Raw genomic sequence first — 19,800 nt, 5'->3', positions numbered from 1 at the left:
ATTGGATTCAGTTCTTTTTGGATAGAAGTTCTCAAGTGAGGCTGTCCAGGTTTAGTGCTGGCAATTACCTGCATTACCAGCATCACTGTTTTAATTATAAGTACCACCGCCAGGCCACCCTTGTCCAGTGCTGGAAGTGTCATTGAGGAGTCACCTCACACTCTAGCCTGTTAACTTCCACCAGAAACCTGCTGTCTACCTAACCCCCATTTAGAACCTGCCTTCATAAAAGTAATGTCTTTCTCCCCAGGGCCATTAGTGTGTACTTGTCAGTATGGTCTGATCTTTGTGGACCACCAAGCTCCTTATCAAACCTAAAAGGCACATTTTTGCCTTTCCCCCTCCCTAAACCTTATGATTTTTTCCTTGAAATTCAAATGTGTTTTGTGTAGGACAGTTTTAGTCACCACCATGCAGTCTTTTTTATCATAACTGGACCAGTAGGGAGCGGAAGAAAAATAAGAGTGGGATGGAATATTGCTTCTAGCACATAGTCTCAAATGAATAAACAAGTCTTTTATAAACTCTTCGAAGCCCTTAACTGATTATTTTTCTACTATGACATCAATAATATTATAGCAGCACTTTTACGGCACTTTTACTGCATATATACAGTAAAGTTTTAGTCACAAAGGACAAATCACCACTCAGGACACTTCACAGGACAATTCAGACAAATGACAAATTATAATAAATGACCAGTGAAATTGTTCAAAAGCATTTAATTTCACAGGAATTGGTTTTATTTTAGTTAGAAAATAATAGGTTATACTTTTATATTCAAAAGCTATCATGTCCACTTTAACCACTGAAGAAAAAAAAGATACCTAGATGCATGCACGCTATTATTTAGTATTTGAATTACTACAGAATTTGTAACATTGCAGCCTCCTTTGCATTTTACTGTGCACATTTTAAATAATTCTATTGTGTGTATACTTTTGCCAAATTAAATAAAAATTATACACTGGTCACTGTTTTGTTGTTGTTTCTAGTTTTTTTCTGCCGAAATGAGTCTTTTTGCCAAGTACACACAAACACACGCAAACAAAAAGACAGAAGAAAACAAAGTGACAGAGAAAAAACCCCACAAGAACCCTAAGGATGTCATATCTGCATCTCATTAGCTAACTGAAATTCCTTGTAATTAAAATGCAATCTTTCTGCATAACTCAGAAAAATCAGAGTGGCCCCTGAGGTCAACAAGAAACCAGGGGCCTCATGCCAATGTCAGATGTGGCAGCAGATTGCTTTGTGGTGTCTTGGATGCAAATCCTCTGAGCTCAGTGCCGGAACAGACATAAGCATAATGTATGTCTTTGTTAAATGCCTTAACGTGCAATGTCTTGCTGTTTTACTGTGTGTACCTTTGATGTTGGTGACTACAGTCATTTAGATAATTTCAGGGCTGTAAATCGTAGGATTTAAAGTTACGCTACAGTTATGCTAACTTTGTTCACGGTCGTCTAAGTTAATATCAGTGCATAATCTCTGTCAGTGCACAAGCCGATTTAATTTCATATATCTGAAGAGTGGTACTTTCAGCTAAATGCAATACAGCCTAGTTTAGCGTGTTAGCATGCTAGCATTTGCAAATTAGGCTACTGTCCGGAAATGTCCTTATAGATTACTGGTTTCAGTAGAAATACGTTCCAAATATGCCTATTGTGAAGTTGACTCCTCCCGTGAAGTCAGATTCACAGAACAGTGAGGCTGCTCGATTAATACATTTTTACATTTATTGTAATTTTATCTTTACTAATATCTGAACGGCCTGCAACACATTCTTATCCTACAGCATCAAATAATAATGCTGCCCAAGGCCTGAAATATATGCGCTTTTTTGTCCTTTGGTGTCATTGTTGGACGCCCCACAAGAATGAATTCATGCACACAAACAACTGCGTTAGGGTTATGCATAAAAACTTCAGGGTTAAAGAAAATACATAAAAAAACATTAAGAAATATCTACATATGGTGACAATGTTACACACGGACTTCGTTACTATAATAACCACGTGCGTATTATATAATACGTTGATTTTGAGTCTAATGGTACTTAGGTCACATACAATTTAAAAGAATCAGTAAGTTATCACAAATAATCCTGACAGGAAAAGGAATGTTTGTACAACAAATTTCCACTTTGTGATGATGTTAAATAAAAAAATGTCAATGTGATGTTTGTTTAAAATATCACCCTAATCTGTAACTGTGTTAGAGGTGTTTCATTCTGGACCAGCATGATGGGACAACTGATGGGCTTGCTATAGCATGACTAAAGAGATCCTTCATCTGGTTAGCTGCGGGTGTGCCCGGAGCTGAGAACACCACTCTGTGAGCCAGGCACCCAAGGAGGATGTTCTCAAGTAGAGGAACCTAATCTTTCCCAGCAGGGACCCAAGCGACTCTGTAAGTGTATGAATAGAGATAATATCTCTATAATGAGGCCTGTTTTGTACCATCAAAGTCTTCAAGAGGGTTTGAAACCCGACCTCCCTCTTGCCTTTGACAATCCCTCAGTAATAGCTCCCTATTATTAATTGTTCTTCCTTCCTCCTAAGTCTGTGTCTCTTTCTTTCTCTTGTTTGCGCTATTGTCATTTTTTTTTTACCCTTGACCTAGTACTTTTAAATGAGTAGACATGCTGCCAGTTGCAGCTCAGTGCTGGGAGGTTATTTGTTTTACTTGTTACAGATAAAACTGTTTCCAGATGCATCATCAGACACCAGTTTCTCAAGAAGCTGAGATGCAAAGAACTACAACATTCACTTAAGGAAATTATCTTATTCATAGGATTCGTGGGCAGGAAATTCAGCGATTATGCAATATACCCTTTCAGCATGTCCAACACTGCTTTTGTTGTAGGTTCAGACCCAACACAGATGTGCCTGATATCTTTGAGCTACTGCTGTGGTTGGGTGACAAAATATCAGGATGTGGTTAAAGAAACTGACCAGACCAACAGAACTCAGCTCAACTGGACACAGCCTTTTGCATATCCTGCTTTTCAACCATTGTTTATTATCAGCGTTGTTGTGATAAGTTTATCATGTATCTTATGCTGCGAAGAGTTCTGAGATGCAATCTCCCACTTATTCACAGGATAACGAGCAGAGATCAGACTGACTGGCACTGCCTGATAAAAAAAAATTTAACTTGTCAGAAGTGATTAAACATCTATGTCCATCTAATCTGATGTGTGAGAAGCACATAATAGGACACTAATATAGCAGGATGATAATGGTGAGGATAAAAGGAAAAGACAACATTTTAAAATCTTTGTTGACACTTCCTTTGTTCACTCTGTATGTTGTCTGTATGAAGAGGGTGACCCAGCATCATTGAAGTCTGAAATGTGCATACTTCTCTCAAGTCACTCAATTAACACGCACTTGTAAATATTAGCATGACACGTAACAATTTAAGTGACTCACTAATTGAATCCATCTTAAAATGCATGTGTGGGGAGAGCTGCATGAGTCACAGAAGACCAGTAAAGGACTGTGGATCAGCTTAGCAGATCATTCAAATGTCTGTCTTGCTTTAATGAACAGAAATGAACATAAAGTGTGTGATACGATGAGTAATATTTCATAATTAATGTTTACATCAGTGCTCTGGAAGTTTACAGTAGAGAACCTAATGTGCTGCACATCTCAGGTGGAGCCCAAAAGTGTGATTTTTGTATATAAACAGGTTTCCAAATTCAGCTCCAAATATGACTTCTTTGTTGTGTCAGATGCCAGATGCTCATGGTGAAGTTCCACACAGGTTTTTCCACACAGGACAGGTCACTTATTCCACATAAGTAGTTCTCACACACACACACACACACACACACAAACACACACACACACACACACACACACACACACACACACACACACACACACACACACACACACACACACACACACACACATGCGAAACTCAGTCACATACACAATCACATGCCAAAGGCATTAACTAACAAAAGCATCTCACAGAAAGGTATCTCCATCAAGTTTCCTTGGCCAGGTGAAGCAGTTTCAGAAACAGCCCTCTCGATCTGTTAAACAAATAGGCAGCCCCTACAAAGGTGTGCAAAAGAATCCACATGATCAAAGTGTATGAGAATGGCAGCCTTGTCCTTGCCTGGCCATTATCAGGCCGCATGAATGCCTGTCTTCTCCTCTTTTGTCGGTCGAGGCATTGACAGTCACTCACCCGGCAATGACAGTCACACCAGTGCAAAGAGCCAGCCGTCGACAGGGGCCAACCACATCAAACGAGGCTGTCAAGGGGCCCTGCTCGTGAACCGTGGCAACAAACACCTACTGATCCTCACCTACAGCTCAGCAGCAGACACCCACCGCTGTGCTCTCAGCCACTGCCTCCACTGGGAAAAGATGTACTGCCTGGACCTCATTTCCCTCTCTGCCCCCCCAATCCATGCTCTCTCTCTGTCAAGTAGTGCTTGTGTTAACTTCCAGGCTGCCGGGAAACAAAGGGCCGCTAAAGTGTTTAAGAATGCTTTATGGATGCGTGTCAAGGGAAGGGTGACACTGCTGGGGGTTAGAAAGTAGATATGAATGAGATCAATTCAGTTTTACTTTCAATTTGGAGCTGAGTCACACTTGATTTAAACTTCATGATGTTTTAACCAGGATAAAGAAGACAATAATTTTCAATAGGCTGTGACAAGCACTTTAGTCAAACCAGCAGGAGGTCTGGTTGCATGTGCATAATACTGTTTCAGATTACATTAGCCTAATGGAAATAATTGTAACCCCATGTAATGCTTGTATCTCTCAGTTAAAAGACATTAGGATGAAATAATCATTGCCACAATAACAGTAAGTGCTGTACAAGTACTGAATTATGTAAACAACTACGTAGTATTTTGTGGCATTTATTTGCCCACAAAAAAGTACAGTAATAAACATTGCAAATATCACCTTAAACTAGTTTAATCATTTATGGTGATGGCTTGAGCAAAATTACTCACACCATTCAGCATTTATGACTGGTGCTTTTCAAATGATTTCTAAACATTTGACATCTCTGTTCAGCAAATATTATATTGCTTGGACAATGAAATTAACATAAATATGTGAATATAAATGTCAAAATACAGTAATAACATGGTGCTTCAGTTATTTTCAACTTCTGTCATTTTCGTCTCCCGTTTGACCTTTGGTTCTTGTTTAGCTGTGGGGAGACTGCCACCTGCTGGGCAAATATACACAAACATACAGTACTGTACAAAAATCAATTTTAGCAACGCTATTTAACCCAACCCTGTCAGGACATATGTAATAAGTACTAAAAAAATAAATAACATTTGCTTTTTTGCTAGGGTGACATTTAGTGTCCACTTGTATTTTGAAGTGATGAATTAAAGTTTGAAATTTTTGGGTCCAATTGTCAACAATATGTGAGAAAAAAGTACTAACAGGTCACGCCATTTGTTTTGGAAACTGGCTGATTGGGAACAATTTTATTTTTCTGCGATTTTTTTTTTTTTTCTGCACACTTTTTTTTTTTTTTTTTTTGTCCTTTGGGCTTATCCCGTGAGTTCAGGGTCACCAGGCTTGGACTGGCACTGCACAGCTGGGGAGGGGAGTGGGCTGTTAGGGGTTCAACGTCTTAGCTGCTCCCTAATTGTCCCAGGCACACTACTGATGCAAATTAAAAAAAATACAATTATAAAATAAAAAAATCACTTTGGTAGAGAAACACTACAAAGACAGCCTAAGTCTGAATAATTCAAGAACTCCGGGAAGCACTGTCTCCCCAACAGACTTGAAAGGGAGGTCACACTAAATAATGACTTTTGACTTTGAAAGCCCCTTGGTTCTAAAAAAAGGTGTGTCTGTGTTTTCATTTTGTGTCAGTGTATATTTAATGTATTTTTATTTTCTGGTTACATCTTAATAAAGAAAACTGGAAAAAAGAAATATGTCATTGCAACCTTGCAAAAAAGCAAAACAGTTGGTGGCCTAAGACATTTGCGCAGTACTGAAATTTACTATCACTTTTTAACTTTAACTCCTGTACATTAATTTTTCACTTTATCCACTGAAAAACACAGAAAATAAAACAGAAAAAAAATCATAATTTCATCATAACTGCTTCAAGTGTGTCAAGAAGCAGGTTGTTGGCAGGACTGCGGAAACTAGATGCTTACTCGATTTATCTGTGATCTCCTCACCATGCCTTAGACGATGATTACTGCTCTGAGCGATTAGGTTGGTCTCATTTAAGATGGCCGCGTAGTGCTCAGAAGTAACGCGGTTATTACATATCAACATGTCACTTCTTAGAGTTTGTGCCGTTGTTAAATGTCTTAATCGTCGCAGTTTATTTAATAAGTCTGCTGCTGGCGTTTGTTTTGCGGATTGCTGTCAGCTGTGTGTGTCGGCGAGGAAGGGCGCTGTGAGACGAATATCAGGTGAGCTGAAGGATACTGTGTCTCAGGCTGATACACTCACCAGTGTTGCTGGAATGGTGGACAGAAGATGTCAGTGTACTTGAATGATAATTTAATCTAGAGTATTTTATACAGTCTTTGGACAAGCAAATGTTAGCTTGTGTAGCCGTTATTGAGTCTAGCTTCATTCTGTTTTTATGCTGGTCTGCTGTGTGGTATTTTTCATACAGATCCAAGACTATATGAGTCGCTGAATGTTTTAATCCTGGGTCAGGTTTTCCGGGTATGTCGGTTCCTTAAACCCACATGAGAATTGTATTAGAAAATATGGATTGTATTACCTGACCTAACTGCGCCCACTTGTGGTTGTTGACTAAACCGCATGTATGCGCTAAAAATGACGAAAAGCAGGTTTTCCATTGGGCTAAATGCAAATGACAAAAGACAAAGTAAGAAAAAGAGAGAAAGTGAGAGAGATAAATCTTTTCCTTTAGGCTGTTCCCTTTCAGGGGTTGCCACAGCAAATCATGTGCCTCCATCTAACCCTATCCTCTGCGTCCTCTCCTCTCACACCAACTAACTTCATGTCCTCTCTCACTACATCCATAAATCTCCTCTTTGGTCTTCCTCTAGACCTCCTGCCTGGCAGCTCCAACCTCAGCATCCTTCTACTGCTATAGTCACAGTCTCTCCTCTGAACATGTCCAAACCACCTCAATCTGCCCTCTCTGACTATATCTCCAAAACATCAAACATGAGCTGTCCCTGAGCTGATGTATTTATTCAAGTTATGAGGAATTAAAAAATGGACAGAGGGAGAAAGATAAAGGCAAAACCTGTCTTACAAAATAAACGTAAATCCTTACTTATTCTTTGCTTGCAAAAGAAAAGTGCATAAAAGGATGTATTTCCTGGTCTAACGTTATTCAAATTTGAGAGGTTGATTGTTTACACTGACTAAACACGGGGACAAACCTGCTCCTTAGTAGGTTGCAGAATGTAGATCTGTTGCCATGATAACAAGCTCAAAATAACTTTAGAAGAACTAACAGATAATGTTAAATTGTATAAAATAATTATCTGGCTAACCTGTTAATCCATATACAAAGAACAGTGCCGTGGACTGCTTATGACCCCGTGAACCACTCATTGTATGTGTAGCTCATGCTAAAACATTTTAAGTGAGCCTTGTTCTCCATACCTGGAAAACTGATTTATCCAGATTAGAATATTGAAGATTTTGCATAAACTTGGATTTTCTGATTCTTCTGCTGGTTTAAAATTTACCTAGAGCTTTTGTCATTGCAAATTTCTTAAAACCAAACCTGGACGGGCTTATTTACAATAACCTGGATTACGGCCAATACATAAAGTCATTTTTAGATTCAAATGGCTTACTGATAAAAAAATGGATAATGTGTTGATCTCAAATGCTTGATTAATTATTAAAATATTGAAGTCACTTTTTTGAAAATTGCACTTGCTTTAAAATAGATTTATTATTATATTTTAGTTTTTAATTGCAGATGGGTAATTACACATGTAGTGAAGCTGTATGCATGGGATACAGATCCTCATCAATGATCCACCAACATCATTCCTGGTCTTAGCATATTCACTGTAAATATCTAATTTAACAACAAGGAAGTGCTAATAATTAGAATGTGATGTCATAAAACAAAGGGCAAACCATTGAAGAACAGGACCTAGGTTGTACAGCTAATTGAATGTTTAAAAAAGTTTATGGGCACGTGGAGGTAAAATGTCATAAAATACATTCAATGTAAGAATCAATTACCACTTAGTGTAGATCTGAAAGTAGATGGATATTTGTCCAGGATGTTATTTTGCAGGTTTTGTGTGAAGCTCTTTATTTTTAATCCAACAGTCTTTTTTGTTGTGCTTGTTTATTTGTTTCAGAAACTCCTCCTGTTTCTTTTGTAATCCCAAAGACAGAAAATGCGAAGAAACATGTGCTGGAACGGTCTCAACTGTTAGACGGTATGCTATTTTAGTGTGTTACTGTCATCCAATTTTCTTCACAATATGCTGCCAGTCCAGAGAGCATTTCTTATGAACATCAGTTTAATGATACATATGTTGCGATAAAGATGACTCCTAAAGAACCTCATGTTCATTTACACAGGCTCTAGTGTTCGTTATCTTCTTCCTATTAATCTAAAGTTATGTGCTACCAGCCTGTTGGATGTTTGTAGTACTTGTAACAATGTACCGTCTATTGTAGCCTGGGGTTCTTTTGTATTTCAGATTATAAGCAAATAGTTTTGTTTACTCACTTCAAATGTCATTTGTATATTCAACACTTAGTACTGGGTGCCAGGATCCAGCAACTCCAATCCGACATCATTCTGGATGTCCAACATGCAAGTGTGCAGTTTGTTAAAGCTCCCTCTTCTGGAAGGGTGATTCCATCTGGCAGGGGCCAAAAAAGCACATCTCTGGAGAAAACTGAAATTCCTAAATCAGGACAGACTGTTGTTAAAGGAGTTTCTATATCCCAGCACAGCCGCTGGATGGAAAAATTAAGTCGGGAGAAGAAAAATAAACTTAAGAGACAGCAGCATCTCCAACAGAATTTACAGAAGGATGCTAAGGAGAAATCAATTGCTAAATCTAAAGGGAGCAAAATAAGCTTGATGTACCCAGGTAAAGCACATACAACTATATCAACCACAGCTAAAAAGAGTGTATCTTCGATTAAGAAAAGCAGACATCAGAAATTATCTGATGAAATTCATGCTGCAGTTTCTTCAACATCAACTTCCACTGCTTCTGCAGTAGCAACAGAAGGAGCAGGCATGCCATGTAAAGAGCCTAAAGTGAAACGTAAGGACTCTAGAAACCAGATTCTCCATGAAGGGGCTAATACAGAGATTTGTGCTGATGCCAAGGGCAGGGCTAAAGAGCTGACTGAAGTGGAGGAGATAGAGCAGAGGCTCAGTCGACAGGTGTATCACCTAAAGGAGAATGGCGAAGAAAAATCATGTATGGACATTCAGGTTAGCATTCGCACTTACCTTGAGGCGTGTGTGTTTGCGGGAAAAATTGAGCGAGCACACTGCTTCCTCATCAGCCAGCACAGAGCCAGGAGTCGACGTAAACATCTGAACACATGCATCTATAACATAATGATGAGGGTGTGGGCTAAGAAGGTGAGTTCACAAACTATAACACCACATTTGGAAATGGGGGGGTTAGGCAGGAAATGTATTTGACTGAAAATGATCTAAAACTTTAAAATGTGGTAAGACCAACAGAATGTCTTTACAGAATTTTTTAATGGTAGTTAACCAAAGAGAAAATACGGTATATAAGGCTTAATGGTCACAATTTAGTTTGAAAAAAGCTTTACATTCAATATCAATACTGTGTAATTGCCAGTATTGTTACTATTTATTACTGACCGCAAGAAGACTTCCCTAAATTGTTTGTAATTTGTAATTTTGTGAATAACAACAAATATTTGAATTATATCTACTACTCACATTCTGTGGACAGTCTTTCTGTTACACCTAAAATGTGAGCCCCACTACTTCAATGAATGTCTCAATATTGGTTAGAAATGTTGCCTAGTTTAATTGGTACATGCTGCTTTGGAGTCAGTAAACATTATTGGTGTAAACATTGGTGTTTATCTAGAGGCAAAGTTCAGCAACCTTCCTGTGTTCATCTTTTTGAAGGGCACATTAAATCAGATTGGACGCATGTTTATTCTATTGGAAGAGGCCGGACTAAAGCCAAATTTAGGATCCTACTGTGCTGCCCTGGAGTGTATGGGTCGCGATCCCAAATGTTCACAAAATGTGATTAAAAGGTAAGTATGCAATTATCCGCCACTTTTGAACAAGGATTATGACAAACTGATGAAATTCATTTGACATGTAAGCATTTAAGAGGGGCGTTATTTAAGGCCATGGGTTGAAGATCTCTTGAAAGATCTGAGTTTTTAAGAACAGGGCAGGGGAGCAATACATTCACTTACCAGCAGGTGTCATGCTGTTGATATTGATGGTTTTACTTTTTGGTGCATCCTTTAAATTTCAGCATGGATTATTAGCAATATGTCTATTGCTATTTATGTATTTTTAAATAATGTATAAGTAAGTAGTGTTTCTTTTAAATGAGCTTATGGATCTAGATTATGCACTTAGTTGCTGATTAGAAAAACCCTTTTAACATCATTGTTTGCATTACCTTCTCATTGTGTTATGCACATGTCAAGCAGCGGTTTATTTGTTGGTTTTGGCAGCATATTGACACAGTGGCTCAGACTTATTTATAGTTAAAAGGCACCAGATTCAATTGGGATGCATCATGTTTAAATAATTAGCTCATCCAACACAGCAAGTTTTTTTTTCTTAACAGTGAGAACAGTGTAGATGCCAGTAGACCAGTTGTGTCTCTGTGGTAACAAGGTCATCCACATAAATCAGTGTTAAGTTATTAATTGGTCGGTAGTTTTGATCTAGGTTTAGCCCACAACCTTCAGTCCTCATGATTTGACCTTTTTATAGACTGTGTTCTTTTTCAACAAGGTGGCCTGCTAATTTGGATGCACCTTGTTTCTAATTACATAGTGAAAACTAGTCTGCTCCTACAACAGCATTCTCTCCCCCCTTGTAACTTCTGGCTTGATCGGTTGTTTTGAGAGCTGCATCAACCTCACATTGAGTACTGTTACACAAACCACACACACACACAGAAACACACACTTTCTTTTGTTGGGGACATCACCTTATACAGCATGGCCCAATAGCGGGAGAGGTGGCAGGGCAGTAGAGTCAGTGGAATGGTATCTGGTTGGTCCATCGATCACTGTAAACGGATGCTTATATGACATTGTTGTTGTTCTGCAGTGGTGCACTTGTGCTTAGTGTGTGGCCAAGCAGACTGTGTTTTCTTTTACCTTCCTCAAAATCATCAATTTTTCTGTCACTCAGTTTGTGTGTTGTCTCCACTTTCATTATGCACCAACTACTGCACTTTCCTTATATCACTCTCACCTTTGAAGTTTCCCCTGCAGCAACCTTGCCCTCAGCGTACCAATCTGTTCCCCTCTTCTTTGTCTTTCTCTTTTACACACACACACATAGGCACACACACTGTATGCACACACTGATTACGCACACACTTATCCCTTAAAGTTTTCCCTTTGTAAGTGCTGTGCCCTCCAGAGCTCTTTGCTCCCCAGGGTGCAGAAGAGCAGTCACCAGGCTGATTATACTCTATCTTTCAACCTCTCTGCCCTCTTTGTTCCTCTGGACCACACTGCCAGTACGCAGACTAATCCTCTCTTTGTTCAAGCCTCTCTCATTTACTCAGACCAAAATTGTACATTGCGTCACTATGAGTACCAAAGACATGACTGAAAGTATTCAGAAAAATTTTACCTCCTCTTCCTCCTCCTCCTCTTTAGAAATATTTCCAAGCATACTGTGAACAGTTGTCTTATGACTTGCATCTTGTATTTTAGACCAAGTTTTGTTCGATTCATTTATTTATTTCTGTGCAGAAGGCTGCACACTTCTGATTGGATTGAGTCTGTGGAACTTGCTGAACCAGGGTTTCTTCCAGGTGGTAATTAGCATGCTGTTATTTATAATTGTCTTGGTGTGCAGAATGAAGCAGAAGTCTCTCATTATCACTGGTCGATAGGTTGTCATCACTTCTGTCTTCAAGCTAACTCATGCAGTTCAGCTGTTAACCTCTAGGGAGCAGTGCTACCAAATGCGTTCTACAGCCCCTTTAGTAACAATGTGAGCATCAGACTAACAAGAAATGTGAATTGCATTTATCCAGTTAAGTCAACATGCAGTGGAGCAGTGTGTGAAATTCTTACTTGCTTTTGCCACATGTTGTGTTTGTATTAGTAGCAGACATTTTAGTTTTTGTTTCCCCTGAATGTTGTGCTTTGTAAATAGACCAAAAATCACAGGAAAAACAAAATCCATCATGCTGGAAATATTTACTATTCTCCATAAGTATCATATATCAGATTGAGTTATGGTATAATCTTGTTATTACAGTTCTCATTTGTCTTCCACAGACTGGTTGTGTGTTGGTATTATCTGCATTCTACAGTCCAATGGAGACTCTCTCTTTAGGAGATTCTGTTTAAATAAACATTTGAGTCTGGCAGAATTGCCCAGCAATGCAATTATTTGAATTGAATATTTAATACTGTGAAATTAGTGGAGACACTTATCCCTCAGACAGTGAGGTTTTAAAAATGTATCTGGTAAACGGCAAGTTACAAGAATATCTGTTCTCACATCAACTGGCAGTTGATTCATATTTCGAAAGATACTTATTGGTTTCAAGTTTGATACCTGTGAGTGTTTTGTACACAGATGGTGCAGCTGAGTTATAATATAATAGCAACAGAGCTAATTCTAATAGCTTACTATGAAACAAGCAATCATTGTGTATTGGCATTATATGTATTAAAACACATTATATGTATTAAACAACAGAAAATCATGTATCTATAATTTAATGTATAAAATATGTTCCTGTCATTAATAAATTAGCATTTTCATGTGTGACATCCTGACCCAGAGCAATTTCTTTTATACTTATTATGCTATACTGTTCTTCACTGATTATGCTACAGTAAAGAGAAGGACTGAATAACTTGTTTTTTATTAAACTGGAATTATAATAATTCTTTTAAATTAAATTTTTTAAAGCCAGAAATCTTAGAACTTTGCAAAACAGATGTTAGCTTTCTAGTTCTGATGGGTCATCCACATTTCCCTGCTGAAATAAAATAGCTAAAAGGTTCAGTAAAAAACGTATGCACTGACAGAGTGTTCCTGTATATCTAGGTGTCTGAGCCAGATGGAGGAGGACGGCCTATGTGTGGACAGTCTATTCAGTCAGTGTGTATTTCACCAAGATGAGAGAGACATGGTGCTAAAGGCCATACGCATTGTCCAGCCAGACTACCAGCCCAGCATCACAGTGGCCACAAACCAGTGCTACTCACCACTGGTTCAGGACTTCTACACACAGGTATCTCAGTCTGGCTTTTACATGTTAATATAATAAAATAAAAAATCTTTCATCTTTAAGTGCATTCTGATCCATTTTTATATGGCAAGTCAACATTTAAAATAGTAAATATTTTGATCAGCAATTGTGTGTTAAAAACATGTACGTGTGTGTATATGTTGTCTGACAAGTTAAAGTTTTTGAGAATCATGAACACCATATCCATTGGGCTGAAGACGATGGGTACCATCTAGCTTGTTTTGAGTGCACAGTTAAAAAGCCAGCAGCCATGAAGGAATTGGGGTGCATTAGTGCACATAGCATAGGTAACTTACACATCTGTTAACACTCCATTAATGATAAATAATATATAGAGGTTTTGAGACAACATCTGCTGCCAAATGGCATCTATTAGAGGACAGGCCCTGCTTATTTCAGCAACACAAGCCAAAACCACTTTCTTCAAATATTACAACAACACGTTTCTGTAGTAAAATAGTCAAGGTGTTCAGGTGGCCTTTTAAAATGTTATAATTTCTCAGTTTTTAAGTTGAAACTGGTGATAATTCTACTCTCAGTTTATTATTGAGGTCATAATGGGTAGTGGAGTTCTGCATTGTAAGAAGTGGTGGTTCTACTGTTTTGGCCACCTCATTCATTTTAAATAGGGTGGCCAAAACATTATGACCCACACACACAAACACAGGCCGTGGTCATTAGGGGTTCAGTTTTATCCCCAGTTAGGGCGTGGTCACTATCCAGTTTAGGCCCTTAGGCAAGGCCCTTAATGCTACCTGCCTACCTCATTGCTAATAAGAGCTGGAAACACAAGAGTCACACTGGCTCGGACATCGCCTGGGTCAACAAGATCCGTTTCAGATGTTGAGGAACCAGGGCACCCTGATGAGAAGTGGGCTACTGGAACAAGAACAAGAAATGAAAGGACAAAAGAGGAGAATTGGGAGTTACTGGAGTAACGCCAAAACAACTAGTTGCTCAGTTTTCTAATATCCGCAAGAAATATCTGCTATCACAGCTAGAGATTGACAAGGTACTACATAAAATGCAACGGTGAGGGGGAGCCAGGATGACAGGTCAAAGGGAGATATCATCATCACACCAACAATCTGAGAATGGGTTTCCAAGGCCCAATAACAACATACCAGCTCAATGCAAGAGCAGATGACCTGAGATTGAAGATCGATGACCATCACTGAGAACAACAAGCTGATATACAACACAGCAACTGTGATCCTCTAGATGTTTGGCTATAAGATAAGACATGATGAAGTAAAATACAATAAAATACAATAAACTATCTATACTTGAGGCCTTGAAGACTGCCAAGCAAAGGCTCACAACCCTGGCTAACTAGCTGAAGAGGTACACCATAGAAGGGTATCAAGTATGAAGAGCTGCACAGCACCAGGTCCTGACATGATCCAAGCGTGGTTAAAGAAGCTAACCTCACTCCATAACCACCTGTCGGCACAAATGGAAAAGCTACTAGTGGATGGAACCCACCCAGAATGGTTAACTGAAATCCACACAGTCCTGATCCTGAAGTCCCATACAACTACCACCCAATAACCTGCCTCTGCACAACATGGAAGCTCCTGTCAGGCATCATAGTGGCTAAGATGAGCAGGCAGATCTATCAATACATGAGCAGAGCCAAGAAAGGGATCAGTACACTAGAGGAGCAAAGCACCAGCTGGTAGATAAAGCAGTCACTCAAGACAGCAAGACCAGACATACCAATCATTGCACTGCTGGATTCACTACAAGAAAGCTTATGACTTAATGCCTCAATGAATACTTGAACTGAAGTTCAACCGGACTCCAAAAACCTTCACTGAGAACTTGAAGGGAAAATGGAAAACAACTCTACAGTCCAACGTCAATCCAATTGTGGTGACAGATGTAGCAACATCAGGAAGAAGGAACACAGGACACTCAAGAAATACCAAGGGCCGAAAGAGGATTTAGAACAGATGCAGAAGGTGAAGGTACAAGTGGTACCCTTGGTAATAGGAACACTGGGGGCTGTGACCCCAAAACTGGGAGAGTGGCTCCCACAGATTCCAGGAACAATCTCTGAGATCTCACTTTTTATTCACATTTTACACACCAGTGTCACTAGTTTGGAAACTGAGTTGTCATTTATTTTGACTGTTTGGCATCTTATATTAAATAGTAAAAGTATAAATGTATGCCCATACATTAAGGAAAGGCCTTTTTTTTTTTCTAGGTCTGAGACTTTTTTATGTTTGGCCAGTTGAAGCAGCAGAAAGCTGGGAACGCTGTCAGGAGGCTCCAGCATGAGTACAAAAGATTTGATTGTCACTCCTTCACAGCCAGACAGGCACTGGCTTATTTATAGTGAGCCAACTCTGTTCTATGGTTCCTCTGCTTTTCTTGCCTCTCCCCCTCTCACCTCTCCTCCCTTTTCCCACCTCTTTCTCCTCCTGATTCTCACTTGATTCATTAACAGCTTTTTGTATGATTGCAGTATTTGTAGCCTCAGTCCTTGCACCATATCCAGTTTTCACCTGGCTGATTCTTTACTTTAGATTTGTCATGTGTGTAGTAATCAGTAGGTCTTGCATTTTTATCTTAAGAGTTTATGTGAAACTATGCTGCTCAGCGACACGTGAAACAGGCCAAATGTTTGCTCCATTACAATTGCCTCTGATTGCATTTACAAACCTGACTGATCAATCGTCTATCACTGTGACTTTTTGGCAGGTTGCTTAAATAACTAAAACACTGACCAAATAACTGGTCCACTAGATAACACAGCAGCAGATTAGATGGTCTCTAGAGTTTGAATCAGGGTTAGCAGCTGGCAAACAATCTCATTAGCGTATTGTTTGTTGTTGTGAGATTGAATTGATTAAGCTGTGGATTGTACAAAATGCAGTTTGATCTGGCTTCAACTTGTCATCAGAGATGCCATGCTCTCATTTATTTTTTCATCTGGCCCATATGTGTGCCCATTTTATAAAAAATAGGTTTAAAACTGCTCACAGTACAATCAACTAGTATTAAAATATACAGTGCAGCAAAGACTTTGGCATGCATATTTTTGCTTTTATCTGTACACCAAAAGCGACAAGTTTTTACTTTTCAGAAACGATCCTGCCAGCACCTTCTCTCAGCGGCTGTTGATTTTGATATTTGCCTCTTTGCTGAAAGAGTTGTAAAGGTGTAATATTGTAGAAGAGGATCATTTTATGGGCCACACCACCTTAGCTTTGGTCTGGACCACGCTTCATCTCACTGAGGCCTAATTCACTATATAATTGCTATATATTTTCTGTCCTATAAGCTAATAAATGTTTTTACTTCTGGGTTTTACTTCTACTGATAATGCTAATGGCATGTGGTGGTCAAAAGTTTCGAAGAGCGAATGTTTGACAGGATGTTTGTTAATTATATCTCTCAGACCAGCAGAATTAAATTTGCTTTGAATGAGTGAAAAAGCGGTGTTTGCCCCTCCCTCATTAACACCACTGGGGTGGAGCTGGTTAGACTGTGGTTGTAGCCGGCAGCTTCTAGGTGTGAATGTGTAAAACTGAATGAATCTGATCATTGAGATCCTGCGATGAAAATTTTGCTTCTCAGTGAATGTTCCATGAAAAACTTTTAAAATAAATGTTGGCTTTTAAAACAAATATAATTTATGTCAAGAAAATAGACCACTCTATTTCCTTTATTTTTTCCTATATGCAACATCTAGAGGTTTTATGGGGTATGTATGGGGTGATCTGATGAAGCTCAGAGACTTTTCTTTTTTGACTTCAGAGTAAGTTGTTTTGCTTTTCAGTAATAGTAATTTTGATTGATTGAGATTGAAGTGAAGATTAGCACTTTCATGGTAGCAGTAGTGAGATAGTTTTATTACTGGGTTGCTGCTGGCTGGCGTGTAAAAGATTTTGCCGCCAGAATTTACTACTCTTGAGGCAAAGGTCTCTAGGTCATGTCTGCAAGTCTTGCGGGTACAAAAAATTGTCCTGTGTTCATGTTGTTTGTTAGAGGGCAGACCATCACTACCCCAAACTGGACTTCACTCAGGAGGAGCTCCAAGAACGTTTCAAACGTCAGCTTAACGTGGAGCAGGCCTGCACGGTCACCATCGACTCTGTGGAGTCTACCAAGCCCATCACTGAAAATGTGGCCAAAATGGTAAATAAGCCCACCTCTTCATGCCACTTTCTCTACAGATTTATTAAATGTAGAAGATTCTTTTAAAGGGCAACTTCACCCAATTTTGAACTTGCTTCCTATGTCTTTGGTTTAGTTTAGTGATTTTAAACTTCTCTCTGGCATCCTTATGTTAAAATATCTTCTAGCTGAAAACTCCTCCAGAATGACACCACCTAGAGGAGATTTTTGTCATTAGGAGTTCATATGATGTCACTTGGAGGAGCTCTGGAAGAGCAGGTTGACCATGATTACAACCTCCACTGTATGAGCAATGAGATGACATCTGAACTGAAGGTTCCTCGATCTGATGTCATGGGAAGCCATTTTCCAGCTAGAAAAAGAAAGATATTTTAATATAGGGAAGTCAGAGGGGTGTTTAATTCCATTCATTTACATGTACTACCCAAACTAGATCCAAAAGAAGCAAGTTCGATATCAGTGAAGGCGTCATTTATTGAATGGCTTAATGTTTAGTTTTAAATGTTTAGTTTTAGTTTTAGTTTTAAAATCTTTACATACACTATCCATGTACTACATTTGTACCTTTGAGCAATAACACATTATTGTTAAATGAATTTAGACTGTTGCTAATATTAATCGTTCCCTTTATCTCTAACAGAGTTGTTGTTAATGTAATGTCTTTTAGGAAAAATTATTTGTCCCTTTTTGCACAAGGCTGCACATGTCCTGCAAAATCCAACATGCCTGCACAGTAAAAGACACATTAGGTAGTGGCTGTATGTCATCTTGGCAGTAGTCTGTCACTAATGCTTAACTGACATTTAATATACTTTTCACATCCATGGGCACACATGGTCTTCTATGACCAATGTTTTTGTTCCTCATTTTTAAACTGTGAAATTATATGCATTTAAGTATGACAGGTTAGAGGAAGATAGATCATATTCCCTTAGTGTGCCTGCTTTCCAACTCTGGCATTTACAGTCCAGCCTGGCTTGTCTGCCTCCGCATATGGGCTACGTGGGAAGCGAGCAGGCCGAGAGTCCCTGGTGGTCAGGAAGCATTTACAGACAGGCAGGGCAGAATAATAATGTATTGTAATGGAGCCCTCTGGAGACAGTACAGAGTCACTTCTCCATCCAAAATCCAGACTGGGTCTCTGCTGCAGTCAGAGGATGTAAAACTGTCAAGAGTAAGAATTAGCACATACACACAAACCAGCTTGCTCTCCAACTGGGGAAGCATGTTTTTCATTTTTAAAAATAAAATAAACTGTTTTTAATATGAAAATTAATAAACATTGAAGTAAATCTGTGTAACTACAAATGAAGAGCAAGAAATTATAAAAATCAATACTTGTCTTGACAGTCTCAAACCTAGATTTTCTTCCTCTCAGTACTCTCACGTGTAACGTCATTAAGATTGTCGACTAATTTATATTGAAATGCTTTCTTGCAGTAATATGAAGCTAGAGTCAACAGGTGATTAGCTTAGCAATTATAATAACCAGAAGCAGGGTAGCTTCATAGTGTCTCCGTAACTCCCTGTACCTCCTAAACTTCTCATTTTATATTCTGTTGTTTTTGTGCATATTAAGGAAATTAGATCTAACATTCAACCACTGACAAAAGCTTCCTTGCTTATAAGCATAGAAGGGACCTGGTGGATCAGTGGTAGAGCACTGGGTTGGGATGCAGAAGGGCGTGGGTTCGAATCCCAACTCATCAAGTGTGGCCCCATAGTGCCAGCAAGGCCCACCTTTGTGCTTGTCCTGAGCCCGGATAAAATGGGAGGGTTGCAGCAGGAAGGGCATCCGGCGTAAAAAAATCATGCCAAATCAACATGATCTTTGTAAAATAGAATAAGCATGTTTTCCAATGTTAAACTATGTCTTTGATTTTATTGACACGGATTGCTGACACGTTGTCCTTTCAGAGAGAGCTTATGGCAGAGCAACGGTCTCAGTGGCAGAAGATCCTCCTCCACGCCTTGAGAGAGAATAAAATGATTCTGGCTAATGCCAATATCAAGGACTACAGGCTTAACCTTTATCCCTACCTCTGTCTGCTGGAGGACAGGGAGTATGTTGACATCATGATACAGGTAGATCTGCCCACCTAATCATGCCTTCCATGAAATTAAAAGTCAGATAAATCAGGTTTATTTTACTACAGCATAAAAATTAAGATGTGTTTATGTTC

The 19,800-nt window shown here is 39.0% G+C and overlaps 1 protein-coding gene across 1 annotated transcript in view; it reads left to right on the top strand.

The window, feature by feature from the left end:
- Positions 1-6,238: 6,238 nt before the first annotated feature.
- polrmt (polymerase (RNA) mitochondrial (DNA directed)) overlaps positions 6,239-19,800 on the top strand; it is a 36,565-nt gene continuing 23,003 nt past the window's right edge. The window contains exons 1-7 of the mRNA XM_067514622.1: positions 6,239-6,436; positions 8,336-8,416; positions 8,744-9,588; positions 10,117-10,250; positions 13,264-13,450; positions 17,468-17,617; positions 19,535-19,702. Of these exons, the coding sequence (XP_067370723.1) occupies positions 6,295-6,436; positions 8,336-8,416; positions 8,744-9,588; positions 10,117-10,250; positions 13,264-13,450; positions 17,468-17,617; positions 19,535-19,702 (1,707 nt within the window). The 5' untranslated portion in view covers positions 6,239-6,294. The remainder of the gene's footprint in view (positions 6,437-8,335; positions 8,417-8,743; positions 9,589-10,116; positions 10,251-13,263; positions 13,451-17,467; positions 17,618-19,534; positions 19,703-19,800) is intronic.

This window comes from Channa argus, chromosome 8, assembly GCF_033026475.1.
Source record: "Channa argus isolate prfri chromosome 8, Channa argus male v1.0, whole genome shotgun sequence".
In the NCBI taxonomy this organism is placed as follows: domain Eukaryota; kingdom Metazoa; phylum Chordata; class Actinopteri; order Anabantiformes; family Channidae; genus Channa; species Channa argus.
This window is presented reverse-complemented; position numbering and strand designations above follow the sequence as displayed.